This window comes from Polypterus senegalus, chromosome 2, assembly GCF_016835505.1.
Source record: "Polypterus senegalus isolate Bchr_013 chromosome 2, ASM1683550v1, whole genome shotgun sequence".
In the NCBI taxonomy this organism is placed as follows: Eukaryota; Metazoa; Chordata; class Cladistia; order Polypteriformes; family Polypteridae; genus Polypterus; species Polypterus senegalus.
Genome location: NC_053155.1, coordinates 123,077,549 through 123,103,247, shown reverse-complemented (window position 1 = coordinate 123,103,247; position 25,699 = coordinate 123,077,549). Strand labels below are relative to the sequence as shown.

The window sequence follows — 25,699 nt, the reverse complement described above, 5'->3', positions numbered from 1 at the left end:
GGATCTGATTGACCTGATCATGGGTACCTTTTTTATAAAAATATTTTTAATGCAGTCAATTGCTATCCAATTGTGGAAGAATGAAGGAGCAACTATGAGCCTGAGTTGGGTGCTGGGCTTGATTTGAATAATTTGGACTGATATAAGCTGTGTTGCATGAAAAGGGTTACATTTGTGTATTTGCATTGATTTATTTAGACATTTTATTCTGTAAATGTCTACATAGTGTGTTTTGTTATATTAGAATCTTTATCACTACTATAATAATCTGTATATATTTAGTTATCTATTGTTCCTCAAGTTGGTCTTTTTAAAAGAAATGTTTTGTATTCTGTATGTTTTCCAGTTCATTCACAAGCACATATAAAGTAAAACTCTAATTATGGAGTTTTGTGCCTCAATGCAGAATTGTTCAAGATAGGAAATTGTGATGTATCTGAGAACTGCTTTTCCCCACCTCTCCCACTAAACAGACATATTAACAACACCTAACATCAACACACTGGTGTTGTCCTTCTTTTGAATTGAGCTGAAAGATTTTCTCAACTGGAAAACAAAAAACTTTAGCATACATAACAATAGAACATGATGAATATACTGTATGGTATTTCTATGTTTTAAAATTTTTGGGGTGATAGAGCTCCAAGGCATGATTAGATTACAAAAAGTGGTACAGGCAGGGTCACAGCATTATAGGCCTCTGGGCAAAGCAGTGCACTGGGGCCCCTACCTACACGACCACTCAGCAAGTCACAACATACATAGATTAGATGGGGGCCCTATGCTCATGGGGCCCTCGGGTAACTGCCCAGCATGCCCATGTGTTAAAATGGCTCTAGATACAGGGGAGGTTTAATACTTCTGTTCACATTGAGCTTTACAAATCTAGGTTTCTGTACACGTGAGAGTTCAATTCTTTCTCTTCATTATCCAGCATACAAACAAGATGTCACCTTTCTTCATTTATAAATTTCTTTGAGCATGTGCATGTGCAAGTGTGTGTGCGAGCGTGTGCCTCCATTTGTGTATACATGTAGGTTTCAATAAATTATGTACCCCAAAAACTACCCATTCAAAAAAAATATGCTTGGTCCTGTGACTCAAAAGAACAAACTGCAGAAATCCCAGTTAAATTAAACAATTTCTATGACTGTTATAGATGAACATTGGTCAAACTGTTTATGTGCTAGACGAAAAACAATAGGCCTTGAGCCTGTGACAAGATAGAAATGATGTGAAAAAGACAGGTCAACTTTTTTGAAAGTTATCATTGTACATAGGTCTCAGAATTTAGAATGGATATCTCAGAAACTGTATTTTTCAACATTTTTGTATCTTTGCTAGGATGTAGTCATACAGGAGGTCTACAAAATGAAAAAGAAACAAATCATTTTCTGACAAAAATTGTAATTTTAAGACATAAAAGTCAAATTTGATTTTCCAGAGAAACACACATACAACCTCAGTGGAATCAGAATCTGAACTTAAATCTATAATGAATATTTGACCCCATTGCCAAGCTTCCGTTAAACATGGAAGGAATAAAAAGTGTTCTAGTTCTCTTATTCATTAGTGTTTTTTATTAAAATCTGATCTTGAAAAATTATAACACAAATATTGTTGTCATTACTAGGTAAACATATACTTTCTATTTTATGTGCAAGCCTAACATTTACTGTTTTTCTCAAATAAAAATGCTAATTTCTTAATAAGGGACACAAGTAATTTGTTAGACTACTAGAGCTGCACCCCTCCATAAAAAAACCACTACTTTACCATGTATGAAAGTTGTGGTAACCAGGGGGTGTACAGCTCCCCAAACCCGGACACGATAGACACAGAGTCCAGTCTTGCCACTCAGCACACGTTTCTTTTAAGCGGGAAAGTACTTTTCCTTTGCTCTCCACTACACAGCACAGTACAAGCACCAAATAGCACAAATACTCTGTCCTTTTCTTCTCTCTTTCTCTTTCTCTTTCCCTGCCTGCCTGCCTGCCTGCCTCTGCCCGACACTGGCTCTCTGAATGGAGTGAGCCGGCTCCTTTTATGTTGGACCTCGGACTGTTCCAGGTGGCTCATTAATCAGACCTGGAATCACTCCCAGGTGTGGTGAAAGTCCAAAAAAGGGCTCTACAGCTCCCCCTGGTGACCAACACAGGAACCCAACAGGGCTGTGCCAAACTCCAACTCCCAGAATGCCCTGCGGGAATACATGGTGCCACAGCCGCCCAGGAGGGCTGCCCACTAACATCCCGGGGGAAGGTAGTGTCTTGCAGATGCCCTCTCCCCCGGTCCTTTCATCCAGCTGGAGCCCCATTAGAAAGTATTTATCATCAAAAATATTTAAAAAGATGCTGCTGTTGGCAGAGGCACCATGGTGATGCAGTGCCTATTGTTGCTACATCAATACTGCAGACTGAGCTCAGATTCCACTCACTGGTCACTGTTTGTGGAGTCTGCACATTTTCTACTGTCTGACGTCCAGACCAGGTTCATCCTGTTTTTTAACCACTGCCCAAAGAAACACATCATAGGTTGATTGGAGACTTTAAACGAACCACAAATGAGTAAGTGGGTGATGAACTAGTGCCTTGTCTAGGGCTGGATCTTGTTTTGCATCTGATAGATTTTCCTTGCTGGTGTAGACTCTGGTCACCACCATGAACATAAACTTGGATCCAGCAAGTTCTTAAAATAAGAAGGTTTTACTGTGCACAGGAGATGCTGGTAAATGCAAAAATAACACTGAGGGCAAGGCAAAGATTTCATCAAAAATGTTTAGCATTATTAAAAACAAAGCATACAGAATAACTTAATTTGACTAACTTTAATCTACTGTAGCTTCCCACTTTCAATAGCTATGAAAGTAAACAAATGTTTTACTGACTATGGTTTCTTTGTTTTTGGAAAAAGAAGTCACAAATGCAAATTTAAACAGCTCTGCTAAAGATGACTTTTGTTTTCTAATGCCAGTGTCATAACACAACTTCTAGTCAGAGGGGGTGTCAAGCTTGACAATTTACACAACTCATAATTGCTGGAGATGTCATATTATGTGTCTGTATGACAACTTTCTAATTGAGTTTCATATTTCCAAAGTATTTTCAGCTCATCCTTTACCTGACAGCTAATAACATGCTGCCTGATGGAACTGGTTCCATGTAAAGGTTTACAGGTATGGCAAGTTCAGCCAAAATTTCAGTCCTTATTTTTATTTCCATCCTATTGTGATACATGAAACATGAGACATCAGACAGACAAGCCTCTGTTCTGTTAGCAAGGTCCAAAACAACCACACTCCTTAATCCTTGTCAGTGTATTACATACATTGTACTGTTAGGTGAGTGCTCATTGGTAGTAGCTAACACACAGCACCCACCCCTACGACTTAAGACAAAATCAAAACTGTCAAGTTGCAGACTAGTTGGACTGACTTGCAGGCTACATGACTAACCCCAGCTCACCATGATTATGTAAATGAGGCCTGCAACTGAAAATCTCCAGAAGAGATGTGTAATGTTATATGGTCTTAAGTTTTTACAATGCTATAGCATTATAGGCCAAAATATATTGTGGAAAACTGCATCAGAGTTGAAACAACTGGCTGGCTTTAGAGGCTGTTTCTGAAACTGGCAAATAAAAGATTAAAATGAGAAAAAGAACACAGGCATTAGATGAAAGATGACTGGAAATGTGTACTATGGTCAACATCCAATAGTCATCATATTGCAGATGACACTGGTTGTTGGTGTTTAAGGAAGATGCTAACTGAAAACCTGTAAGGTGCTTCTTTCTCAAACTACACACTATGATTTTCTTATCCTCTTATGCAGTTGTGCATCTGGGCCTTGCCATTCTTTTCCTATCCTGGTTAGATCCAGTTTGCCCTCTTCTCTCAAGCCAGTAGTAGACACCTTTGTATGAAATCTTTAGTGTCTTGGCAGTCACATGGAATATCATTCATTTAGCCAAAAAAAAAGCAAATAGACTGACATGTTTCTTAAAAAATCTGTTTAACCTTGTCCATTTTTGAATCTAGAAATGAACTTTAGGAAAGCCAGTACCTTACAGCCCAAGGAAAGACAATATTTTGTTTATTGAACAGTATAAAAAGTTTCAGCATTGGTAATTCAATTGCAAATGTTTCTCTAACTGCCAATTAGTGTTTACACATAACTAATTAAGGATACGCTAAAGTAGTTTACGATTAGGACACTGAAGGAATGGCTGCTGAAAATGGGGCTTTGCAGTCATATATGAATAATACAGTGATCCCTCGCTATATCGCGTTTCGACTTTTGCGGCTTCACTCCATTGTGGATTTTATATGTAAGCATATCTAAATATATATCACGGATTTTCGCTGGCTCGCAGATTTATGTGGACAATGGGTCTTTTAATTTATGGTACATGCTTCCTCAGTTGGTTTGCCCAGTTGATCTCATAGAAGGGACGCTATTGGCGGATGGCTGAGAAGCTACCCAATCAGAGCACGTATTATGTATTAAATAAAACTCCTCAATGATATACGATATGCCTCCCGCGCGGTGCTTCGCATACTTAAAAGCTCTAACAGCACGTATTGATTTTTGATTGTTTGCTTTTCTCTCTCTCTGACATTCTCTGCTCCTGTCGGAGGGGCTGTTCGCACACTGGCCTAGAGGATACGGACGCTCCTCTAAAAAATGCTGAAAGACTACCTGCACATTGCTCCCTTACATGCAGCTGCTTTGTTGGGTGGTGCTTCGCATACTTAAAAGCACCTATTGATTTTTGATTGTTTGCTTTTCTCTCTCTCTCTCTGACATTCTCTGCTCCTGACCCGCACTCCTTTGAAGAGGAAGATATGTTTGCATTCTTTTAATTGTGAGACAGAACTGTCATCTCTGTCTTGTCATGGAGCACAGTTTAAACTTTTGAAAAAGAGACAAATGTTTCTTTGCAGTGTTTTAAAGTCCCTGTCTCTACAACCTCCTGTGTTTCTGTGCAAATCTGTGACCCAAGGGTGACAATATAAAAATAACAATATAAACGTATGGTTTTTACTTTGCAGATTTTTACCTTTCGCGGGGGTTTCTGGAACGTTGCCGCAACCCCTGCGATCGAGGAGGGATCACTGTATACTAAAAATCAGTCATTTCAAGCGGTGATAGCCACTTGCAAAACTAATAATCCCTAGGCCTTGTATGTTTTTATTATCAATTTAATGGGGTCTTGACTCAAAAGGTAACAACCTATCAAACACATTAAACTTTCCAGGTGATTCAGAACCTTTGAATGCAAGCATATATATCTTTGGGAGAAAAATGGAATTCCCAGGAAAACAAACTCAGACATGAATTCACTGAATATGCTCTCCGCAGACAGTGACAGGGCAGGAATTTGCATTCAGTTCTCTTGGGCTCTAAAGCAGTGGTAGTAACCACAGTGCCTCATTATTTACATACATGGTATACATCAAAAATAAAGGGAAACTAATCTTGTTTCATATTTACAGTCAATAAGACATACAATAAGATTCAAGGAGAGCTGTTTAAAAAAAAAAAAAAACATTGAGCATGCAAGTGCTTGAAATTACATCTGTTACTCAATCAGCACCAAACATGCACATTTTGTGGTACTGCATGAAAAAATAATTGTAACCAAAATAATTAAAATAAAATGCAAGGCTGTAATAAACTGTTTAAAATGATAAATGTCAGACAGCTTAATGTACTGGATATGTCTGGATATGCTTTAATAGTAAAATAAGCTGCCTTAGAATTTCAATGAAAACCATCATATAAAACAAAAAAAACAAAGATCAAGTGGCAACTATTCCATTCAGGATATTCTAAATTCTTAGACTCAAGTAAGAATCTCCATACTCTAACAACTTTAACGTACAATGCAGGATACACCTACACACACACACACCCCCTTGCTCTAGGTCACCAAACCAGAACATTTTCAAGAAATCTTCACCATGTGGAAAACTGGAGTAGCCAGAGAAGAATCCACACAATCACAGGTAGAACATGCAAACTCTGCATAAGTGGTGAGCTTTCTGAGGCAGCACTATAACATCCACATTTATTTTTTATGTATTTGTTTTATATTTTTATCCTAAGCAACCTACCACAGTGGTATGCTTTGAAAAAAAAAACACAAGAACTTCATAAAAGGGTTGGGATACCAGGGGTATTCCCATTAATAGCCATTAAACTGGGCTTGAAGAGTGTTTGTGTTGGTCTAGCAAATGACAAAGGCCAAGTAAATGGGAGTCTGTTAAGTGGCACACCAGGGGAGGTGTGGTTATAGGCGGGGCTACTGCTTTTCATTCAGGCTAACTTTGTTTCTGAGAGAAGAAAAGGAAAATGAGGGGAAAGGTTGTGCTGCACCCAAGTCTCTCCCTCAAGCACCCTTCAAACCAGTGCACAAAAGAAGCACACAACACCCACACATGTGACAGTTCATATGATGTTGTACAAATGGACCACCAGCAGTGATCATGAGTCAGGAGAACTAAATAGAAACCTAATATTTCATAATTCAGTGAATTAAACACAAGACTGTAAGGAATCAACTGAATTAATATGTCTTAATTAATGGAGATAAGATCCTGGAGACTTTACTGGAACGTTTTAAACTATACTACAATATTTTCATTTGTTTCAGAATTTACTTGGTAAAAAACTATGCAATATTTTTTTCTGTTATTTCATACCCTTTTTTGCTAATATCTCTCTGCTTTAATTTTTCTCTGTATGGCTTTCATTGTCTTTCAGGATAGCAAAGTATACACCCGATCTGAGCCCGGAGGAGGCGGAAAGGTCTTTTCATATGGCCTTTAAGATATGGAGTGATGCAGCACCTCTAAAGTTTGTGAAGATAGACAAAGGGGAAGCTGACATTTTAATTGATTTTGGATCAAGAAGTAAGCACCTTTTATGTAACTGTCAGAAGTCCACATTAGTGAATAAGCTGCATTTCAGTTAACATTTCCAGGAACTCAACAAGTTTTTCAGGCGTTATCAAGATTCTGCATGGACAGATTTAGGAGAACATAGCAGATGTACAGATAGATGAGGTGCTGTGCTGATCCCCAATGTAACCTACTGTATCTTCAATTCTGGTGCAGGTGAAGGGGTATAGTTTCTATTTTGATATTTCACATTTCATCTCTGAAATTCTGTTAATTGTTTTTGATCACAATATATAAAGGATTCCTCTAATAATTCTCTGGCCCAGATTTCATCCACCTTGTTGGAGTTATTTACCTCCTTATGCTCTTATTGTATGGTTATCTGTGCCATGCTTGCCCATTCACAATTCCGGGAAATATTTTAGATGTACTGTAGAGTGTAGTGCAGGTAGTGGTTAAGGATTTGGACGTCAAACCCTGAGTGTTTTAATCCTGCTATTGACAGTGTGTGTGTGACCATGAGAAAGTCAATTCACTTGACTGTGCTAAAGTTTGAAACAAGTCATAACGCATGGCACAACATTCTGGTGCTGTAGCCCTCAATGGACTGAGTTCAATAGGTAGGTTCTTGAACTTTCTCAGTCAATTTCATGGTTGCGGGGACCAGAGTCTACCCACATGGATGGGGCAAAAGGTTGAAAACAAGCCTGGCCAGGACTCTAGTCCATAAGTACTACTCTCAACTCACATACACTACAATTTACAATTGCCAAATAACATAACCAAAATAGATAACAAATAGTCTTTTGTAATGAATTCCTTTTTTGCTTGAACATGTCTTACTGTAGTAATTGCCATGAAATGGGACGTGCAAAGCCATTCAGTTACGCCAAATGTTAGGGAATAACAAATTTGAAAGGTAAACCAGATTACAACAACTGACCATTATGGATATCAGATGAATGTGGCACTCTGATTGTAAATTCTAGGGTGACCAGGCCAGGACTGTTGTATGGGATGCATTAAGCCCCTCCTAAGTTTTTAATGCTTGCGTAATCTCACAAATAAACACACAGGATGTTATAAAGTGCTTGAAGTCGAAACAAATAAATGCTGGTGCTCTCTGTTTTTGTCTACTTTTTGCTTGTCCTGGAAATTCTGCTCAAATATAACACAAGCGAGGTTCCCCATTGGAGTTTCATGTGCATTTTTGTAAATGCAGTATATTGTGACAGTTTGTTTCAACCAAGCAATGTTTGTTGACACGTGGTCTGTTAATACTGAAACAACTTGGTATTCTTCAGTTACATATTGGGACACATAGCCTGAAACTGGGACTGTCTGGTCACCCTAGTAAATTATAGTGACAGTGAAATAGTTTATCATTATAATCTGCAGATAATGGATCTGTGAGGATTAGTGTTAGTTTAATACTGAGTAAATGTTTATTTCCTTTGTGCTTAACAGCTTACACGTGATAAGTGTTTCATTCATATCTAGATAACCTTTTGTCTTCCTTACTTGCATTTTATACTTTTAAGGTTAGGAAGATAATTTAATTTACCTGTTATGACTTTAAACATCTAGAAGAGTGAGATGCTGGTGTAATGGTTAGTCTTACTTTAGCAGCTGGAAATGATGAAGATTTCATAAAACAGAAACAACTTGCTGACAGCAGGCTGCCCTGCAGTCCAGCCACCCATGCAAGCAGCTTCTGACAGTGAATAACATTCTACCTGCGCATGCAGTCTGCTGGTGTTTCATTAATTGGTATTAGGGATCTGTTTGCAATCAGTAGCAGCTATGGGAGCTGAAAAAAGGGACAATATGCAAAATATATAAGTTGGTGTAATTGCTGTCAAGGTAAAATTGAAACAGTAAATTGATTTGTAGTTAAAGCTGCCTAGAAGGTTTCTCTGTTTTAAGGCAGATTTGTCAATGCAATAGAAGATTATGACATTTCAAAACTCTGTACAGTGCAATCTGTTTTAAATATCTCAACACAAATTCAACTGTGTTGACAAATTTCAATGAACAATAAGCGTGCCACATTTCAACAGAATTGGTCTACTTGGAGTCAAGTTGTTTTATGAAGACAGACATACAGGGAGACAGGCAAACAGACATGGACTATCACAATAGGTGCTTTCACGCATATAAAACCAAAAAAAGAAATGTAACCAATTGTATCTCTCAAATGTTGGAAGTCACGTTGGATAAAGGTAATAATAATTTGTGTTGTTCGAATTAAAGCTTGACATGTTTTTTTATATATCTTTTAGACCTACAGCACTAAGGTCTTATGTTTCAAATTACGCTTCTCCATGGTCATGGAGAAACAGTGTCTACACGGGTTTGATTTCAAGGTGGGTCCTAACCGTGAACTGCAATAGGCAGGCTTAGATTCGCCAAGTAATCTAATAAGCACGTCTCTGTGATGCTGAAGCAAAACAGTAGTACAGAGAGGAAAATCCACAGAGTGAGAGGGAGAATATACAAATGCAACACAGGCAGCAGCTGGGAAGATGCTTAAACACACGATTATGAAGCTGTACGGCAGCAATATTAACTGCACTACCACTGTGTTGACACTAATGTGAATTTCTCCTTGGGATTAATAAAGTATCTATCTATCTAATCAAAAAATTCCTTACTTAATAATTAATTAATTAATTCTTATTAAATAGAAGGATATGAAGAAATGCATTTCATGCTCAATTAACTTTCATTTTTGGTAAGATACAGATGTTAATGTTTGTCATGTCAACGCACATAATAACAACTTGGTGGTATGAAATATTATATGCGTGAGTAGTTATTTAGCTGGTTTGGCTGCATTTCCCTATTTAATCAAGGGTGTTGTCATTTCTCAGTTTCTCTGAAATGTTGTGTACTCACGGGTCAGAGTTGTCATAAATATACGTAAGTTCTCCCGTCAAGTTTTCTTTTATAAATCCCTACTATTGAATGGAAAAGTCTGTATGCACATTTCAAGGTCTCTTTGTGTGCATATGCCAAGTTTTAAAACTCCAACCACTGAACTGGAGCCTATCTATCTCAGCAGTATCAAGTCAAGATAGGATTTTGCCCTAGACAAGGCCTGTTCATCTCAGAGCAATAAAACAGTTATAGTCTGCAATTTTTGCTTAATAAAAGAGGAAGGGGTCCACAACCATGAACAATTTTATACTGAAATGGTTGCATTATCAGATGTTCTGGATGTTTGGAGTTTGGGATTGTGTGATACAGTACATCCTATAATATCAATACTGTACTAATAAGCAATGTACAAAAGCAATAACAATTACAAGTTTAGAGGTGGTTTTAATAGCAGTGTGTGATACTAATCACCCAGTTTCATCTGAGATAATCCAACAAATACCTGAGCAAAAGAAAAGAAAATGTGTTGGTACAAACCAGAGAGAAGCCTGTCTTGATTTGATAGTCTATAATAATTCACACAGATGTCCAAATACTTAAGGTAATAAACTGGGAGGAAACACTGGCCCTAAAATAAATGCACATTTGTCTGTTGTTTAAATTGGATGGTTGTGCTGTAAAGAGGTAGATTTGAAAGAATATTTTCTAAATTGGTCAATCTTATGGACAAAATTACAACTATAATTATAATAGAAGAGTAATGTGATAAAAATTTTATTGAAGAATGGTGACTCTAGGTCTAGGATCGTCAATTAATGATATTAGTTTTATATAAGGTTTCTATAGTCACTTTTGGTTAACCATATATAGAATACAGGGTTATAACACTCATAGATTCTGAATCCAAGGTCCATTTTCATGTATATTGCTTTATTCATCTATTTATTTACATTTTGTCATGACACCATTTTGTTTTCACAATGTATGTCGCTTTTATAAGCAATTGTATTAGCCGTTGCCATAGGAGGTTTCCAAGGTCATCAGGGTGATGGGTTATCTGAGTCTGATAGTAGTATTAGGGTGTTGTGCCGTGTTAGGCATTATGGATGTAATGAGAAGTCAAGCAAAATGACACCTTTTATTGGCTAACTGAAAAGATTACAATATGCAAGCTTTCAAGGCGACTCAGATCTTGCCTGAAGAAGGGGCCTGGCTTGAAAGCTTGCATATTGTAATCTTTTGAGTATGACAGAAAAGACTTCTTCTTTTTTAATTTACCCAGTGTGCCTGCTTTTTGACTCTGAAATTTTTGATCACATTCTGGGTTTTGCTGAATGATGTTTTTGGCTCTCAGTATCAGACCTTGGTCTGTTCATGATCCAAGTGTCTCCTGGTCCTTTTCATTTTCTCTATACTGTCTATATGAAGTCAGTACAAGTGGCACCTAGGCCAAATCTAGCCTGTATGACAAATTGTTCTGGTGCCAAGAAGGGGGCTGAGATTTAAAAGGAAAGTGTCACCCTCCAACTGTATTGTGACACCTGTTTGGTTTATGATAAGAGCATTTTTTGAAAACTTATGTCTACCTAATTTGAACCGCTTAAATACTCAATACTGACTCCATTTTGTATTTCAATATTGCGCGAAAAAATAAAAAAGGCAGGTTTCGTATTTCTGGAATAATCTTTGGTAGGGATTAATAATAATAATAATAATAATACATTTTATTTATATAGTCAATTTCCCATTATGGTGATTACTAGTAGTTTTTGTTATGTTTTGAGTTTTTTTTTTTATTATTTGTTTAGTAAATGAATAGAGCTTTATTTCATAATAGTTGTGGATATTACACATATAACCTGTTCATTTTGCTTTAAATTACCTGTGAGGAAGTATGTAGGTGAGAATCAGCAAGAGGTTGGAGCCATTTGTGCTGGAGTAGCATAAAAGGAGCTGCAAGGAATAGCAAAGTAGAATGAGTACAGCATGGTGAGGAAAGCTCACAAAAGCAGCAACTCCCGTAAGGGATGTTTAAGTACTTTACCAGACAGTTCCTGGAGTTGATCTGGGTTTCCATCAGAAAAGAGCTAATAAACTGTCCTTCTAAAGGCCATTAACTGTTGCTTGTGGCTGTGTGCCAGTCCTTCCTCCACAACACATCCGGTTGTTCTATACATTGAATCTGTTAACAAAGGTGAATGTTGGAGGAATTCACTTGGACAGAGGCAATGGTTCTATTTCAACTGAAACAAATGAAACACATCCCCCCAAATTTCAGACACCCACCTACAGATTTTTCCCCTGGTTATGGCCCTACCCCAAGCTATTCTCCAGCACAGTTTTTACAGTTATATTAAAAAAATGTAGAATATATAAACATCTATAAAATATAGTAAATGCAGAGAGTTTGCTAAATTCATGTTACAAGATATGCAAGGCAAAAGAGAGAATTCATAACAAAAATAAAAATTCATTCCATGTCTGCTGTTTAGATTTCAGAGTCCATCCATCTATCATCAAACCCGCTATATCCTAACTACAGGGTCTCTGCTGGAGCCAATCTCAGCCAACACAGGGGGCAAGGCAGGGAACAAATCCCGGGCAGGGCGCCAGCCCACCACGGGATTTCAGTCCATGCCTTATAATTCACAACAAGAAAAATAATCACGCCATGCTCACCACATCAGGTACAAAGCATGGGGCATAAATGAACCAAAAGCACCAGTTAGAGTAAAAGGAAAAGTTGCTGAGCCCCTCCTCAGCCTCCCTGTAAGCGCCTTATCTTCTACTCTCTGAAAATATTAAACCTAAACTCAAGAAAAAATACATAGCTTTCACTATCACTTGTCTTTCTGGATTTGCCTAAATAACCCATCCAATTTCTCTGTTCCAATGTGTTTCATGTGGCGAGTCACTTCATTTTCCTCACTTTAACCCTCATGAAGAAAAATGTAACTGGTATGCTTAGAGCTGGAGTCCAGGCTAATATCTGACAAGTGACTCTCATAATCTTCCACGTTGTGCATAGATAAACTGCATTTTGTAATAAAAAAGGAATTACATCTATTGGTATGCAATGTGCCTTTGGCAAGCTAAGTCTGAAAAAAGGTCAACAACACACTAATTATTTTATGACACTTAAGATTTTGTGGTTGTGGCATGTTTAGTCTCTTTTATGAGTTTAGGTTTTTTATGCGAAGATCTCATTTAAAGGTTTAATAATGATTTATTTTATTATATAGAAATGTTTGTAATTTTTATATCTTGTTGTTAGTAACAGCATGCAATTGCTAACAGCATCCAACTTTGTGGAAAAACCTCAAATGAAAACAAACCTTTTGTTCTCCAGTTAAAAATCCCCATGGGAAGACAGATCTTTCTCAAATATTTTTTGAATGTATTGGACTATGGCATTTAGGTTTTGTCTTTCTGGGTCTGGACTGTTCTTGATTCAGTTATAATTCTGGCACCACACAAGAGTGAAATAGGTAAGGCTACCACAAACACCCACTAGAACAGGCCAGAGTTCTGACTAGCTTGCCCAAAATAACTCTCACCCCAAGGCAAGCATGAGCCTACACACAAGGAAAGCTTTGGGCCCATCTAGGGCTCAAAATGCAGAACAGGCTTTAAAAGTTAAAAATCAGGAGATAATCTCACATTTCTCAAAATCCACTACGACTCCCTCCACATCTATATATATAATTCACTAAAGGCATGCAAGACACTGAGCGCAAGCAAGACACTGAGGGCACACAAGACAGTGAGCGCAAGCAAGACAGAGCCCTGCCCGCCAACTCTAACCCTCCTACCGCGTCATGGGATACCCCACAACAGAGCCACGCATGCCAACTGTATCCGTCCTCCCGAGTCCAGCATCGCACTCGAGGCACACAACAACTCACCAAACACAGACTCTGTCGCTTTTGTCTGTGCAAAAGTCCACATGCACCTCTGAGCCACGTTGACTTTACACCGCACGCAAGACAGAGAGCCCCGCCTGCCAACTCACAGAGCCCCGCCTGCCAACTCTAACTAAGGGCAAGCAAGACACAGAGCCACGCCCACCAACTCTAAGACCATTTGATACACATTCATTTATTGTATAAATGGATATAAATAATTGCATGTAAACAATTCGCCAAAATCTGTTGTATGTAAACGATACTGTTTAAAACGTTATTGTTTTTCCATCAGAAAACTCAGTTTCCACGTCTCACTTTATTAGTTTAAATGGCACTTTTACCACTCGCAATAGGGTGGACACACTGACTTATCGTGTCGACTGGGCAACACAGTGAATGTGGCATCTATCTATATATGACTATGTTTTCCGTAGCCTGCTACAGGAAGGTACTCTCTCGACCATTGGCATTGGTTTCACTCCTTGCTATTTTCGTTATACTGCTATGGTGGTTTCCTAAGCCTTTGTTATACTGAATTCCTTTCTTACCGTTTTCCATTCCTATTCTTACCCCGCCGTATGCTACGGCAGGCTTCAGCTAGTAGAATTATAAAACCCTGGCTTGTAAAGAGACAAATCTCACAAAGATCTTTAAAAAAATAGAATTTATTTACAAAAGTAACAAAATACAAGAAAATGCTCAAAGAGAAACAAGAGTTGCCAAAAAAGCAATCCGATTGATATGCTAGAATGTGCCATATGTTAGCTAGGATGTGTTCCCTGGCTTATATTTATTTTTATACTAGCAAAATACCCGCGCTTCGCAGCGGAGAAGTAGTGTGTTAAAGAAGCAATGAAAAGAAAAGGAAACATTTTTAAAATAACGTAACCTGATTGTCAATGTAATTGTTTTGTCACTGTTGTGAGCGATGAGTGTTGTTGTCATATATACATACATATATATATATACATATATATATATATATATATATATATATATAAATATTTACACACACACACATAAACATATATATATATACATATCTATACATATACACACACACATATATAAACATATATATACATATACATACATATCTACATATATACACACACAGCTATTTCGTATCAGTGCAATACGCTGCTTGTTAAAACGGATAACTCCCGCTCTTACGTGCAATAACAAATCAAATCATTCAGTTGTCTTTGCTCATATGTCATTTTAGAGCTGGTCGCCTGGCATCTTTTTGGCCACAAGTTCGTTTCTGTTTGGTGTGAGGTTCTGTGTTGTGGAGATTCTCAGGATGGATTGCAGGTGCTCATCAGTGAGGCGTCTCCTGTGTGCTGTTTTGTTAGTCTTTATCACTGAGAAGAGCTTCTCACACAGATATGTGCTACCAAACATGCACAAGGTTCGAGCCGCATGTAGACGGACTTTTTTTGTTCATCAAAGTCACCAAAGCGCCGTGCAAACTCAGTGCGCAGTGCGCTCAGTTTATCAGCAAAGTGTGTATTTGGGAACACCGTAGTGACGACTTGGTTTAACAGTACTTGGCAACAGGGAAAGTGGGGCAAGGTGAACTGGTGCATTTGTGTCTCCCATAAAAGCAGCTTCACTTGAAATCACTTTGTGATTGTGTACGGGTTAAAACTTCCGCTGAAGTGTCAGATTCTTATTTAATTATGCTGTTTTCTGTATCTTCTGAATTGCATTCAGGTTACCCTGATGCAAGGCAGCTGAAGCGCTGCATTATGGGATCTGTAGTTTATTGTGTTACCAGCGCTTCATATACCTGGGCTTTAATAACAATAATACAGTATATAAAATGATCTCGGGCGGATATAATTACACGCGGGCGGATGTGGCCCTGCCCTTGAGTTTGACACATATGGACTAAATAGAACTTGAAAAGATATGTTTTTTCAAATGTGATCGCGCAATTCAGATAGAGTTGACGCGCACTACAGCCTGCATGCCTCAATGAGTCATCCTGCCCTCGCTCTTACTTTTTTACCGTTCATCTAATGAATACACTGAGTATGGCTTTACCAAAACAATCATTGATGGCGAATAAAGTATCCATTATTCGAGTATGTAGAGCGGGATATATATATATATATATATATATATATATATATATATATATATATATATATATATATATATATATATATATATATACCCGCGTATCGCAGCGAGAAGTAGTGTGTTAAAAAGGTAGAAAAGAAAAGGGAACATTTTAAAATAACGTAACATGACTGTCAATATACAGTATTTGTTTTGTGAGTGTTACTGAGTGTTGCTGTCATCAAGGATTTGATTATCATTATTTCTTTCAATCAGGTTCGTATTTGTAGGATGTGTTGTGTTCAAGTTACATTCCGTGTTTGTCAATCATTGTAAAGATGACAGGTTTCATTCATCGATTCGTTTCTTACTGCATCAATAAACAGCTCGTCTTCTTCTTTATCTGAGACCTGACACACTGCATGCACGGGTTTTTTACACTGTCTTCCTTTAGCGGGACATTGACTTTTTCCACCGTGTGCTTTGTTTCCGCAGTAGCTGGATTTATGAATATGCTTATCAGACGCTTCATATTTTTGCTGCCTTTTCAATTGTGTAATTCGGTTTTGTTCAGCTCTTTGGAACTGTTGCTTTTATCTGTGCACTGCGCCAGTTCACGGATCCGCTCGTGTATATGCATTGAAGTTTCCCAGCTGTGCTGGTGCCATCTCGTGCTATGTCCGTGGCTGTATTTAATGTTACCTTAGTCCTGGCACTTAAAACTTTCTCTGGCAGTTTCGCTGAGTTTGTGTCAAACACCACTCTGACCATCTCATCTTCCTCTCCATAAGCACAGTCCTTCACCCGTGAATATTTACCCGTGGCAGTTTGCTATTGGATTGCCGCTGACGGACGGCCTTATATGGGCAGGCACTAAATTACAAACGCCAGCGGCAGCCTGTCTATGAACTTAATTTAAAGTGTAGGTTTACATCGTGCTCTGTTTCCGAAGTAGCAGAACTCATGAATATGGTTGTATATGTCACTCGCTCGCTTCTTATTGTTTCGCTGCCTTCTCAATTATATAATGCATGTTTTCTTGAGCGCTTTTTTGAGGTCTTCCTGGTTTTCTATGTACTGCGTGATTACGTGGGAGGCGTGATGATGTCACACGAAACTCCGCCCCCACGGCGTTGAAGCTCATCTCCATTACAGTAAATGGAGAAAAACTGCTTCCAGTTATGACCATTACGCGTAGAATTTCGATATAAAACCTGCCCAACTTTTGTAGGGAAGCTGTAAGGAATGAACCTGCCAAATTTCAGCCTTCCACCCACACGGGAAGTTGGAGAATTAGTGATGAGTCAGTGAGTGAGTCAGTGAGTGAGTGAGGGCTTTGCCTTTTATTAGTATAGATACAGCTTCAAGTACACGCTGTCTCAGCCACGGCAAAACGTTTCAAAGCCTTTCTTGTACGGACCTCGCGGTTCAGAAACAGTTTCATCCCAAGAACTATAAACACACTCAATCAATTGCTCCTTGTAGAACTGTTTGTACTTATAAGTACAATCACCTCACTGTAAACTTGCACTATAATATCGCACAACCTGAGCCACTTTATAAAGCGTGTATTTACATATGATGACGATATCATTTTTAAGGTGAAATGCAGCAAAATATGTTTATTATGTTATACAGATAAAACTTTAACTTCATTTAAATAATCTATATTCTTCACTGGGAGTGTCGTGAAGGATAGAATAATTAAACATGTACTACGAAGATATTTCAATGTTCCTTAAACGTTTTGAAGAATCGGCGCTCCCCAATTCTGATTGGGTATTTGGGGAAAGAAAAGCAAGGACTGCAGTGGCGGCTACGCCAATATATATTGAATATTTAACAGAAAGAGAAAATAACAACACAGCTAAAAACGCAGCGACAAATTTCGGCAAAAGTTAAATGCTTGTGAGCACGAGGCGGCTATGCAGTGTCTGCAACGGATGTGGCCATCCACTGTGCATAAGCTACCTTACTGACATTGGCGGGCGAAGGAGCCACCGATTCTTCCTCTGCCCAGTGCCACCACAAGCCTAGAGCCGCCCCTGAGTACTGCTGTAATAAATTATTTCATCGAAGGTCGTACACAATCACTGCGCCGTGAAAGCCATGATTAATAACGTGCTTTAACTCCTATCATCATAAAAATGATATCACGTATACATCTCAGTATTTTAGTTATTCAGAGAGCTGTAATATCACGAATGTAATGGATTCTGTGTCCAGTTGGAGGAAGAGAGCTGGTTTAAGAAGCAAGTAGTGATTCACACACATAGAGCACATAGAAGATCAAATACAAAACAAAGCATTAAACGTGCTACTTTAATTACGATGTGATTTGAGAAACAGGTTAATTAAACGATTTTAAGATGAAGTTTATGATGTTCTACTTTAATGACAAAATAAACTACGTGATTAAAGTGGAAATGTCGAGATTGAAGTTGACATTTTGTGCTTTTTCCCCACTGTGTGCCTTTTTTTTCTCTGTACCCTAATAAGCTTTGATATGACACTCAGACAGTGGGCTACAACTCACCTTTTCACGGCGACTTTGATATGTGACTTCTTTTTTATTTCTGGCACTGTGCGATTTTGTGAACGTGAGCTTTCAAGTTTCTCCAACACACTATGTCACTCGATCAACTTCCTTTTTTTGATTATACCACGGTTTATTTGAACAAATAGTATGTTTTTCCTTTGCCTCCACTTGGTATTCGCTGAAATTCTTATATTTTCCCCCTGTGCTTTTCCCATTGTCTTTTCACAGAAGGCTGAGCTTAAAGGCGATTTATATTAATTTGCATATTCAAAGAGGCGTAATTCTGGGAGGAGTTGGGGCGTTACATAAAGCGCGTGCACGAGCAGTACTTTTCACGCTCATCGGGATTTATGTAGCGGAAGAACGTGGAAGTTGGAGTACGCACAGATTCCTGCATCTGGATTTTTCTGTGCGTAAGCACATTTCGGCTTTGTGCTTACGCCATGTTATAGTGCGAGTTCTACGCACGGCGTTATACATGAGGCCCCTGGTGAAGGAGTGAGAAAATTACAGTATTTCTTTTGTTTAGCTTTTTCTCCCAAAGTCTGAGTTTTTGTATAAATTCAAAAATGTTATATGTTGCAAATTAAGTATGCTATGATCACGGGCCTGCATGCTCTGATTCAAGCTATTGAAACGATGAAATATGTCGGCAGTGTACTCAAGCTTCAGAACCCACAACTGCTTCTTAAAACACCTTGCAAATTGGGAGTTCTCAGACGAGAGAAATTCATGCAGTTCTTTGTGGAGATCAAAGGCTTGTTGTAAAATTGCTCACATGACAGCCACAGGACCTCAGAATGCATCTGAAGGCTTTCAAAAATGGTACCCATGTCACTGCACAGTTTGGCAAACAGCCTGTGGGAAACAGCTTTGATACTATTTACAACATTATCAGCATCTTGAAGCACTTGTTGCAATTCATCCTCTATTCTTTTAGCAGCAAATGCTTCTCTGTGAAGCATGCAGTGTGTATCCATGGCATCTGCAGCTTTGGTCTTTATTAACAAGAAGACTCCACTATGCTTGCCTGTCATGGCAGCATCGCGATCTGTACAGATGCCCAAGTAATGAAACCAGTTAATTAAATTTGCCTGCATGAACACGTCCAAAATTTGAAAAAAATCCTGACCTGTTATCTAAAATATCCTCAAGAAACTTTCCATCTCCAATAAATCTGACAATAAGCTGTGCTGCATTAGCTACAGTATGTCTGTGCTTTTATCCAACTGACTGTTCCATTCCAGTAATTTAACTTATTTAACTCATTTAACTCATTCCATCCTCAGCCATGTCAGATATCGGTCTACACACAGTGGTGTCTGACAAAAGGACAGTGTCAATTTTACGGGCAGCTTCCTCATCAAGCAATTCCCGAACTATGTCTTTGGTCACTGGTAATCTATACTAATAAAAGGCAAAGCCCTCACTGACTCACTCATCACTAATTCTCCAACTTCCCATGTAGGTAGAAGGCTGACATTTGGCAGGCTCATTCCTTACAGGTTATTTACAAAAGTTAAGCAGGTTTCATTTCGAAATTCTACGCGCAACGGTCATAACTGAATCCTACTTATGTACATATATACGTCCATAGCCTGCAGCTCGGTCGCCGTGCGAGTCGGAGCTGCGTCCCTCATCCCTACGCCTCCCACGTAATTGGCTGCCTGCCCATATAAGGCTGTTCGTCGCTCTGATCTCTTTATTCCCTTCTTTGCTTTGCCACAGTATTCATGTTTCCTTGCTGATAACTGCAGCCTTTTTATTTAATCCACGGCTTCTTCGCTGTTTTATTGTACTGATAACTGCAGCCTTTTTATTTAATCCACGGCTTCTCCGCTGTTTTATTGTTCGTTTATTACGCTTATAGTTATTGTGTAGGTATTTTAGACTTAGTTTACATTGTTCAGGTACCCGTTTCTTTTACCGTTCCAACCGTACCCACATTAACATGTCTATCGAGGTGATCACCATCGATCAAAGAACTGTCACTTACCGAGTGGCTTCCATGCCCGGAGATGCCACCTGCCTTTTACATTCTCTGTGTTACATATTGCATGGCCATAGCAGGCTCACTCTTGATATCTGGAGGAACATTCTGTCTTATGTATTGAATGACTGGGACAAGTTCAAGGCGTGGACTGATGACGGTATAGGAGATAATTATACTACACAGGAGCACTAGAAGAGTGAAATGCTTAAGCCCTTCACCTATGCTTCTGCATGTGAGTTGATGGCTGCCGCTGAATTGTTTGGTTGTCGCTTTCAAGTGTACCAAAATAGCCAAATATTTTACACCTTTGGAGAACCGCCAATGCCTCTTAAACATCTTAGATTCACAGGTGACAATTTGAGTAGTGGACACTTGGATGTTTATGAATGTTTCAACTCTCAAAAGCTGGATGCCGAATGTCACTTCAACATAAGTCCGGCAAATACTAACGTAATTGAAACAAACCATGAAACTCAAACCAATTATGACAGCAGCAATTCAAGCTGTGAGAAAACAGTAAAAAGGAGGCGTGTCAGACATCGTGGTACATTTTCTGATGCAGCTAGACGGAAACAACTTTGTGACGCTGCCGCCAAATACTCGCAGAAAAATCCACAAGTTAATGGACACGTTGTCACTAAATACTTCAAGGCAAATCCACAAGTTAATAGAGACGCTGCCGCTAAATACTTCAAGGCAAATCCACAACTTAATAGAGACGCTGCCACTAAATACTCACAGGCAAATCCACAAGTTCATACCGGGAATGCCTGTTAAACATCTTAGATTCACGAGTAGCGATTTGGGTAGTGAACACTTCGATGAATGAAACCTGTTATCTTTACAACGGTTGACAAACACGGAATGTAACTTGAACACAACACGTCCTCCAAATACAAACCTGATTGAAAGAAATAATGATAATCTAATCCTTGATGACAGCAACGCTCATAACAGTGACAAAACAATTACATTGACAATCATGTTACTTTATTTTTAAAATGTTTCCTTTTCTTTTTCAGAACTTCTTTAACACACTACATCTCTGCGAAGTGCGGGTATTTTGCTAGTATCAGATATTCTCCAACTGTGTGAGCTTTCTTCTGACAGACAATGCGATATAATGCTAAAAAGATGCATTCAGTGCCCTCTCTGAAACCACTGCTTACGGTGTGAAAGCAATCGCTTGTTTTACAAGCAGTGCTGCTTTCTTTTGGAAAAGATCAACATGTTTCACAACATCAGCTGGATGCTTCTGTTCTACATGTCTCTTCAATTTAGACGGCTTTAGACATTCGCTTGACACAATTTCCTGGCAATAAAAGCATTTGGGGGTAATGAAGTTTGCCTTTTTTCTTAGCCAGCACAAATCCAAATTCTATGTATGCCGCTTCATACATTCTAGATTTTCCTTCAGAATATTACTCATTTGATGAATTTAAATCAGAACTACAAAATGAGTTTTCTTTGGAATGTTTCCTTCTTAAAAAGCTGTCATTACATATGATTTAGTCCAGCTTGCTGCAAACTGCTCTAACTACACAATGCGATGAGTGTACATCTATTTATTAATAAGCGTAATTGGCAAGTGCACTAATAAAATGACAACAATATTTTTAAAACAAGGTTAACTGGACAAATGCTTTATTATTTGCAACTTTTTAAATAATAAAATGGTACAATTTTTATTTTCCCCATTTTGCTGCAGACCCCTTTACATATCCCTGCGGAACCCAAGGGGGCCACAGAGACCAGGTTAGGAGCCACTGACATAACTTACCCTTAATGACATGATGTCCAGATGTGTTCATCAGGCTTAGCAAGAAACCAAGCATGAAAGCAGGATAAAAGGCAGGGGGCATGAAGGGTGTCAAAATGTCATCAATATACACCAGATATACACCAGAACACATATTCTTAAAATATCCCTAATACGTCGATCACAAAGGATTGAAAAACTACGGGGGCATTAGCTAATCCGTAAGGCATTATTTTGTACTTGTAAAATATTGTGACTGTGTGGAAAACAGCTTCATGAATGCAGATGAGATGATATGCACTCCTCAAATCTAATTTGATAAAAACAGTAGACATTGTAACATGATTCAGAATCAAAGAGATAAGTGCGAGAAGATAGCTTCTTTTAAGTGTAATTTTATTGAGTTGCCTGTAATCGATACAAGGTCAAAGCCCACCAATCTTTTTTTCAACAAAAAACCCAGGTCCAAGAGGATTATTAGAAGTAACAATAAACCCAGTTTGCAAATTTTCTCCAATATATTCCAGTGCTGCCTTTTGTGTTAGACGAGATTGTGCCTACATTTTCCCTTCAACACAGACAACTGGCATCAGTAAGGTTTTCATGCAGCACCAAAGAAGTTATTACTCCAGGAAATGATTTGTTTTCCAACCCAATCAGTTGTGGGATTGTGCTTCTGTAACCAGAGGAAACCTAATTTTACCTGAGGTTTACAGGATTGGATGATAAAGAAAGTGTTTTGCTTATCAGTGCCAATTTTAGTCTTTAAATCTGGTGTGGTAAAATCTAAATGACCAGAGCCCAATAAGTCTACCATCTACTGCCAACACTTGGGCTTTACATATTAATGATGCTGAAGAAATATTGAGTTGTTCAACAAGAAAATAGGTGATACAATTATTAGCAGCTGCTGAATCAATGGGAGCAGAAACTTGAACATTATTAAGAAGATAGGGAATGAGGAATAGATTTTGGCACAGGGTTTGATTACAAGTACCCACCTCACCAACCCTAATGTGGAGTGGGTATTTTTAGCACATCCAGACACCAAGTATCCTGCCTCACCACAGCAGAAACACAAGTGCACCCTAACTCTTCTTTGCCTTTCTTTAATCCCTACAGATGTTTTAACAGGTTCCATATATTCAGGAATGTTTTTACTTTCCCACCAACATCTAAGCGTCCATTCATCTAGCCTAATGCGCGCATCTTGTGCCACAGACTCCAGGGCATTACAAAAATTGCAACTGGATAATTTATCTTTGATCTCAGTTGATGTTTCTCTCTTTAGTATAGGAATTTATGTTGTAACTGCCCGCTCTGCTTCAGTGGTTAATATGCGGAATTCCAGTACATATTTATTAATTTGTTTATTTCTAACAGTCTATTGGCAGCAAGTTCAGATGGTACAGGAACTTCAAAAACTTTCCTAAACGTCTGCACAAAGAAATCCAATGAAAATCCAATGAAAATCTGATTGTTTGAGTCATACCTGAGTGAAGCTCACTGCAAAGGTTTTTTTATATACCAGTAACATAATAGACAGGTCATGAGTCCTGTCATCCTGATACTGTTGTGACTGAATCTTATTTGTCATCCAGCACTGATTTAAAACACCTCTGCACCTTGGCCATTTACTGCGGTTGTTAAGTTGTCAATCGCTGCTGCTAACTGCTCTATAGATATCTTAATTTCTATCATTTGCCTCTTAATATTCTTATTTCACCCTTGCATCTTCTGCATATTATTAAAGATACGTCTCATCTCTGGGTCATTCATGTCCAAGCTATTGTTGTCTCAGCAAGGCAGCTCATTTTGAAAGGGCAACCAGGAGAACACAGGAAGTCAAAGGCAAAGTCGGACACTGTCAGAGACCTGGAGACCCCACCCAACTGGCTGCCAACCTCACCAGGGCATTCTACAGTGGAGTCTGTGCTGGGCTGTCTAATCTGACAACAGAATATACAGTATCCATCCATTGATTCCAAGGCTCTCATTATCTTAAGTGTATTATTTATAAGCAGGAAAAACACCTTGGTAGTAAAGCATTGGTACCAAGGGTTAAATGTGTTGTTTTGCTTTGTTAAACGTTTTTTGTTTGATATTACGAAAATACAGTAAGAGGTGCAAGGTATTACTCTATAGAGTTCAACTTCATGAATCTTAAAATAATTTTGGAGAATGTATTTTTATTAAAACATGCTAAACACATGTTTTGTATATACTAGAGTGTGTATCTTTTCATATCAATAACACCACATAATTGTTATGTGTATTGAAGTAAAATGAAATTACATATATAGTACAATAAAATATCAGAATTTCCATCTATCTTCTGAACTCACTTTATCCATTACAGGACTTTTAGGTGATAGTACTTATCCTAACAGCATCTATCACAGAACACCTTTACAAACAAAGAAGAAATTTAAAGGTACAAATGATGCTAACCTGCATGGCTTTGGAATATGAGAGAAATACTGAGAAAACCGATTCAGACATAGACAAAAGCATGCAAAGTCCACGCAGACACTAACTGCTCTGCTGCTGTATTTATATCTAGGTCTCTGCAGCAGTGTCACCCATAATAATAATAATAATACATTTTATTTATATAGCACCTTGCCCATGCGCAAGGTGCTTTAATGAATAAAACATTTCTTTGCAGCAAGGTGGCATCCCATGTAGAGTGATCATACCAGTTTTATACTGCCTGCTAACTTACAATTAAGCACATTAAATATTAAAACCATTGATTTTCATTGTAGTGGTGACCCATGCAATTTCACAATAATTATTCAATTCATTCCATTATTACAAGAAAACAATACAATGCCTTAGGTGTCACGAGTTTCTCCATGAACTCAAGAAATAATACATCAAAGCTAAAGTATCTATCCCCAATTATCATTCAGTTATGTCTCCACCCTAGATTCATATACACGGGGTCCTACTCTACTAGTTGCTAGTTTACCTTTCTCAGCTGTGTACTGGATACCTTCCACTCATGACAGGTATTAATATGACCTCACTGCTGTTAGTTATGACATCAATATTTATTTTTCTTTGAAATGGTGACTATAATTTGTACGTTTCAGGCTCTTGTACTGTGCTATAAGGCAAGTAGTAAAATTATATGACATTTTATTTTGTATTGTTTTTTAGATGGGATTATTCAATGGTATATCAGTTGTGTACTGTTTTAAAGATATTCATCCCGGCTATCCTCTTTCCCCAGCTCATGGTGACTTTTTTCCTTTTGATGGACCAAGAGGTGTCTTGGCACATGCTTTCGAGCCAGGAGAAGACATTGGAGGTGACACACATTTTGATGAGGATGAAATATGGACAATGGGCAATACAAAACCAGGTAAGAAACATTAAAATAATCTATGCTAGTGCTGAACATTCCATATAGTTAATGAATATTCTGGAGATTCGCCAGAAGAGCCAGATTAAACATAACATTTTTAAGTGGATACCGAATGATGGGCTTGTATTTTATCATTAGAGAAGCAAAGATAATTCCAGTACAAAATATGAACAAATCTAGGAAAATGCTAAACTTTAAAATCCAAGGTCATTATCCATAGCATTTTATTAAGCTTACATAGTATTTCTCTCTATTATAATAAAAAATCTTGGAAAGAGA

At 38.2% G+C, this 25,699-nt stretch overlaps 1 protein-coding gene across 1 annotated transcript in view; it reads left to right on the top strand.

Moving 5' to 3' along the window:
- mmp20a (matrix metallopeptidase 20a (enamelysin)) overlaps positions 1–25,699 on the top strand; it is a 57,410-nt gene that overhangs the window by 10,484 nt on the left and 21,227 nt on the right. Inside the window, exons 3-4 of the mRNA XM_039744521.1 lie at positions 6,768–6,916; positions 25,286–25,417. Coding sequence (XP_039600455.1) covers positions 6,768–6,916; positions 25,286–25,417 — 281 coding nt within the window. The remainder of the gene's footprint in view (positions 1–6,767; positions 6,917–25,285; positions 25,418–25,699) is intronic.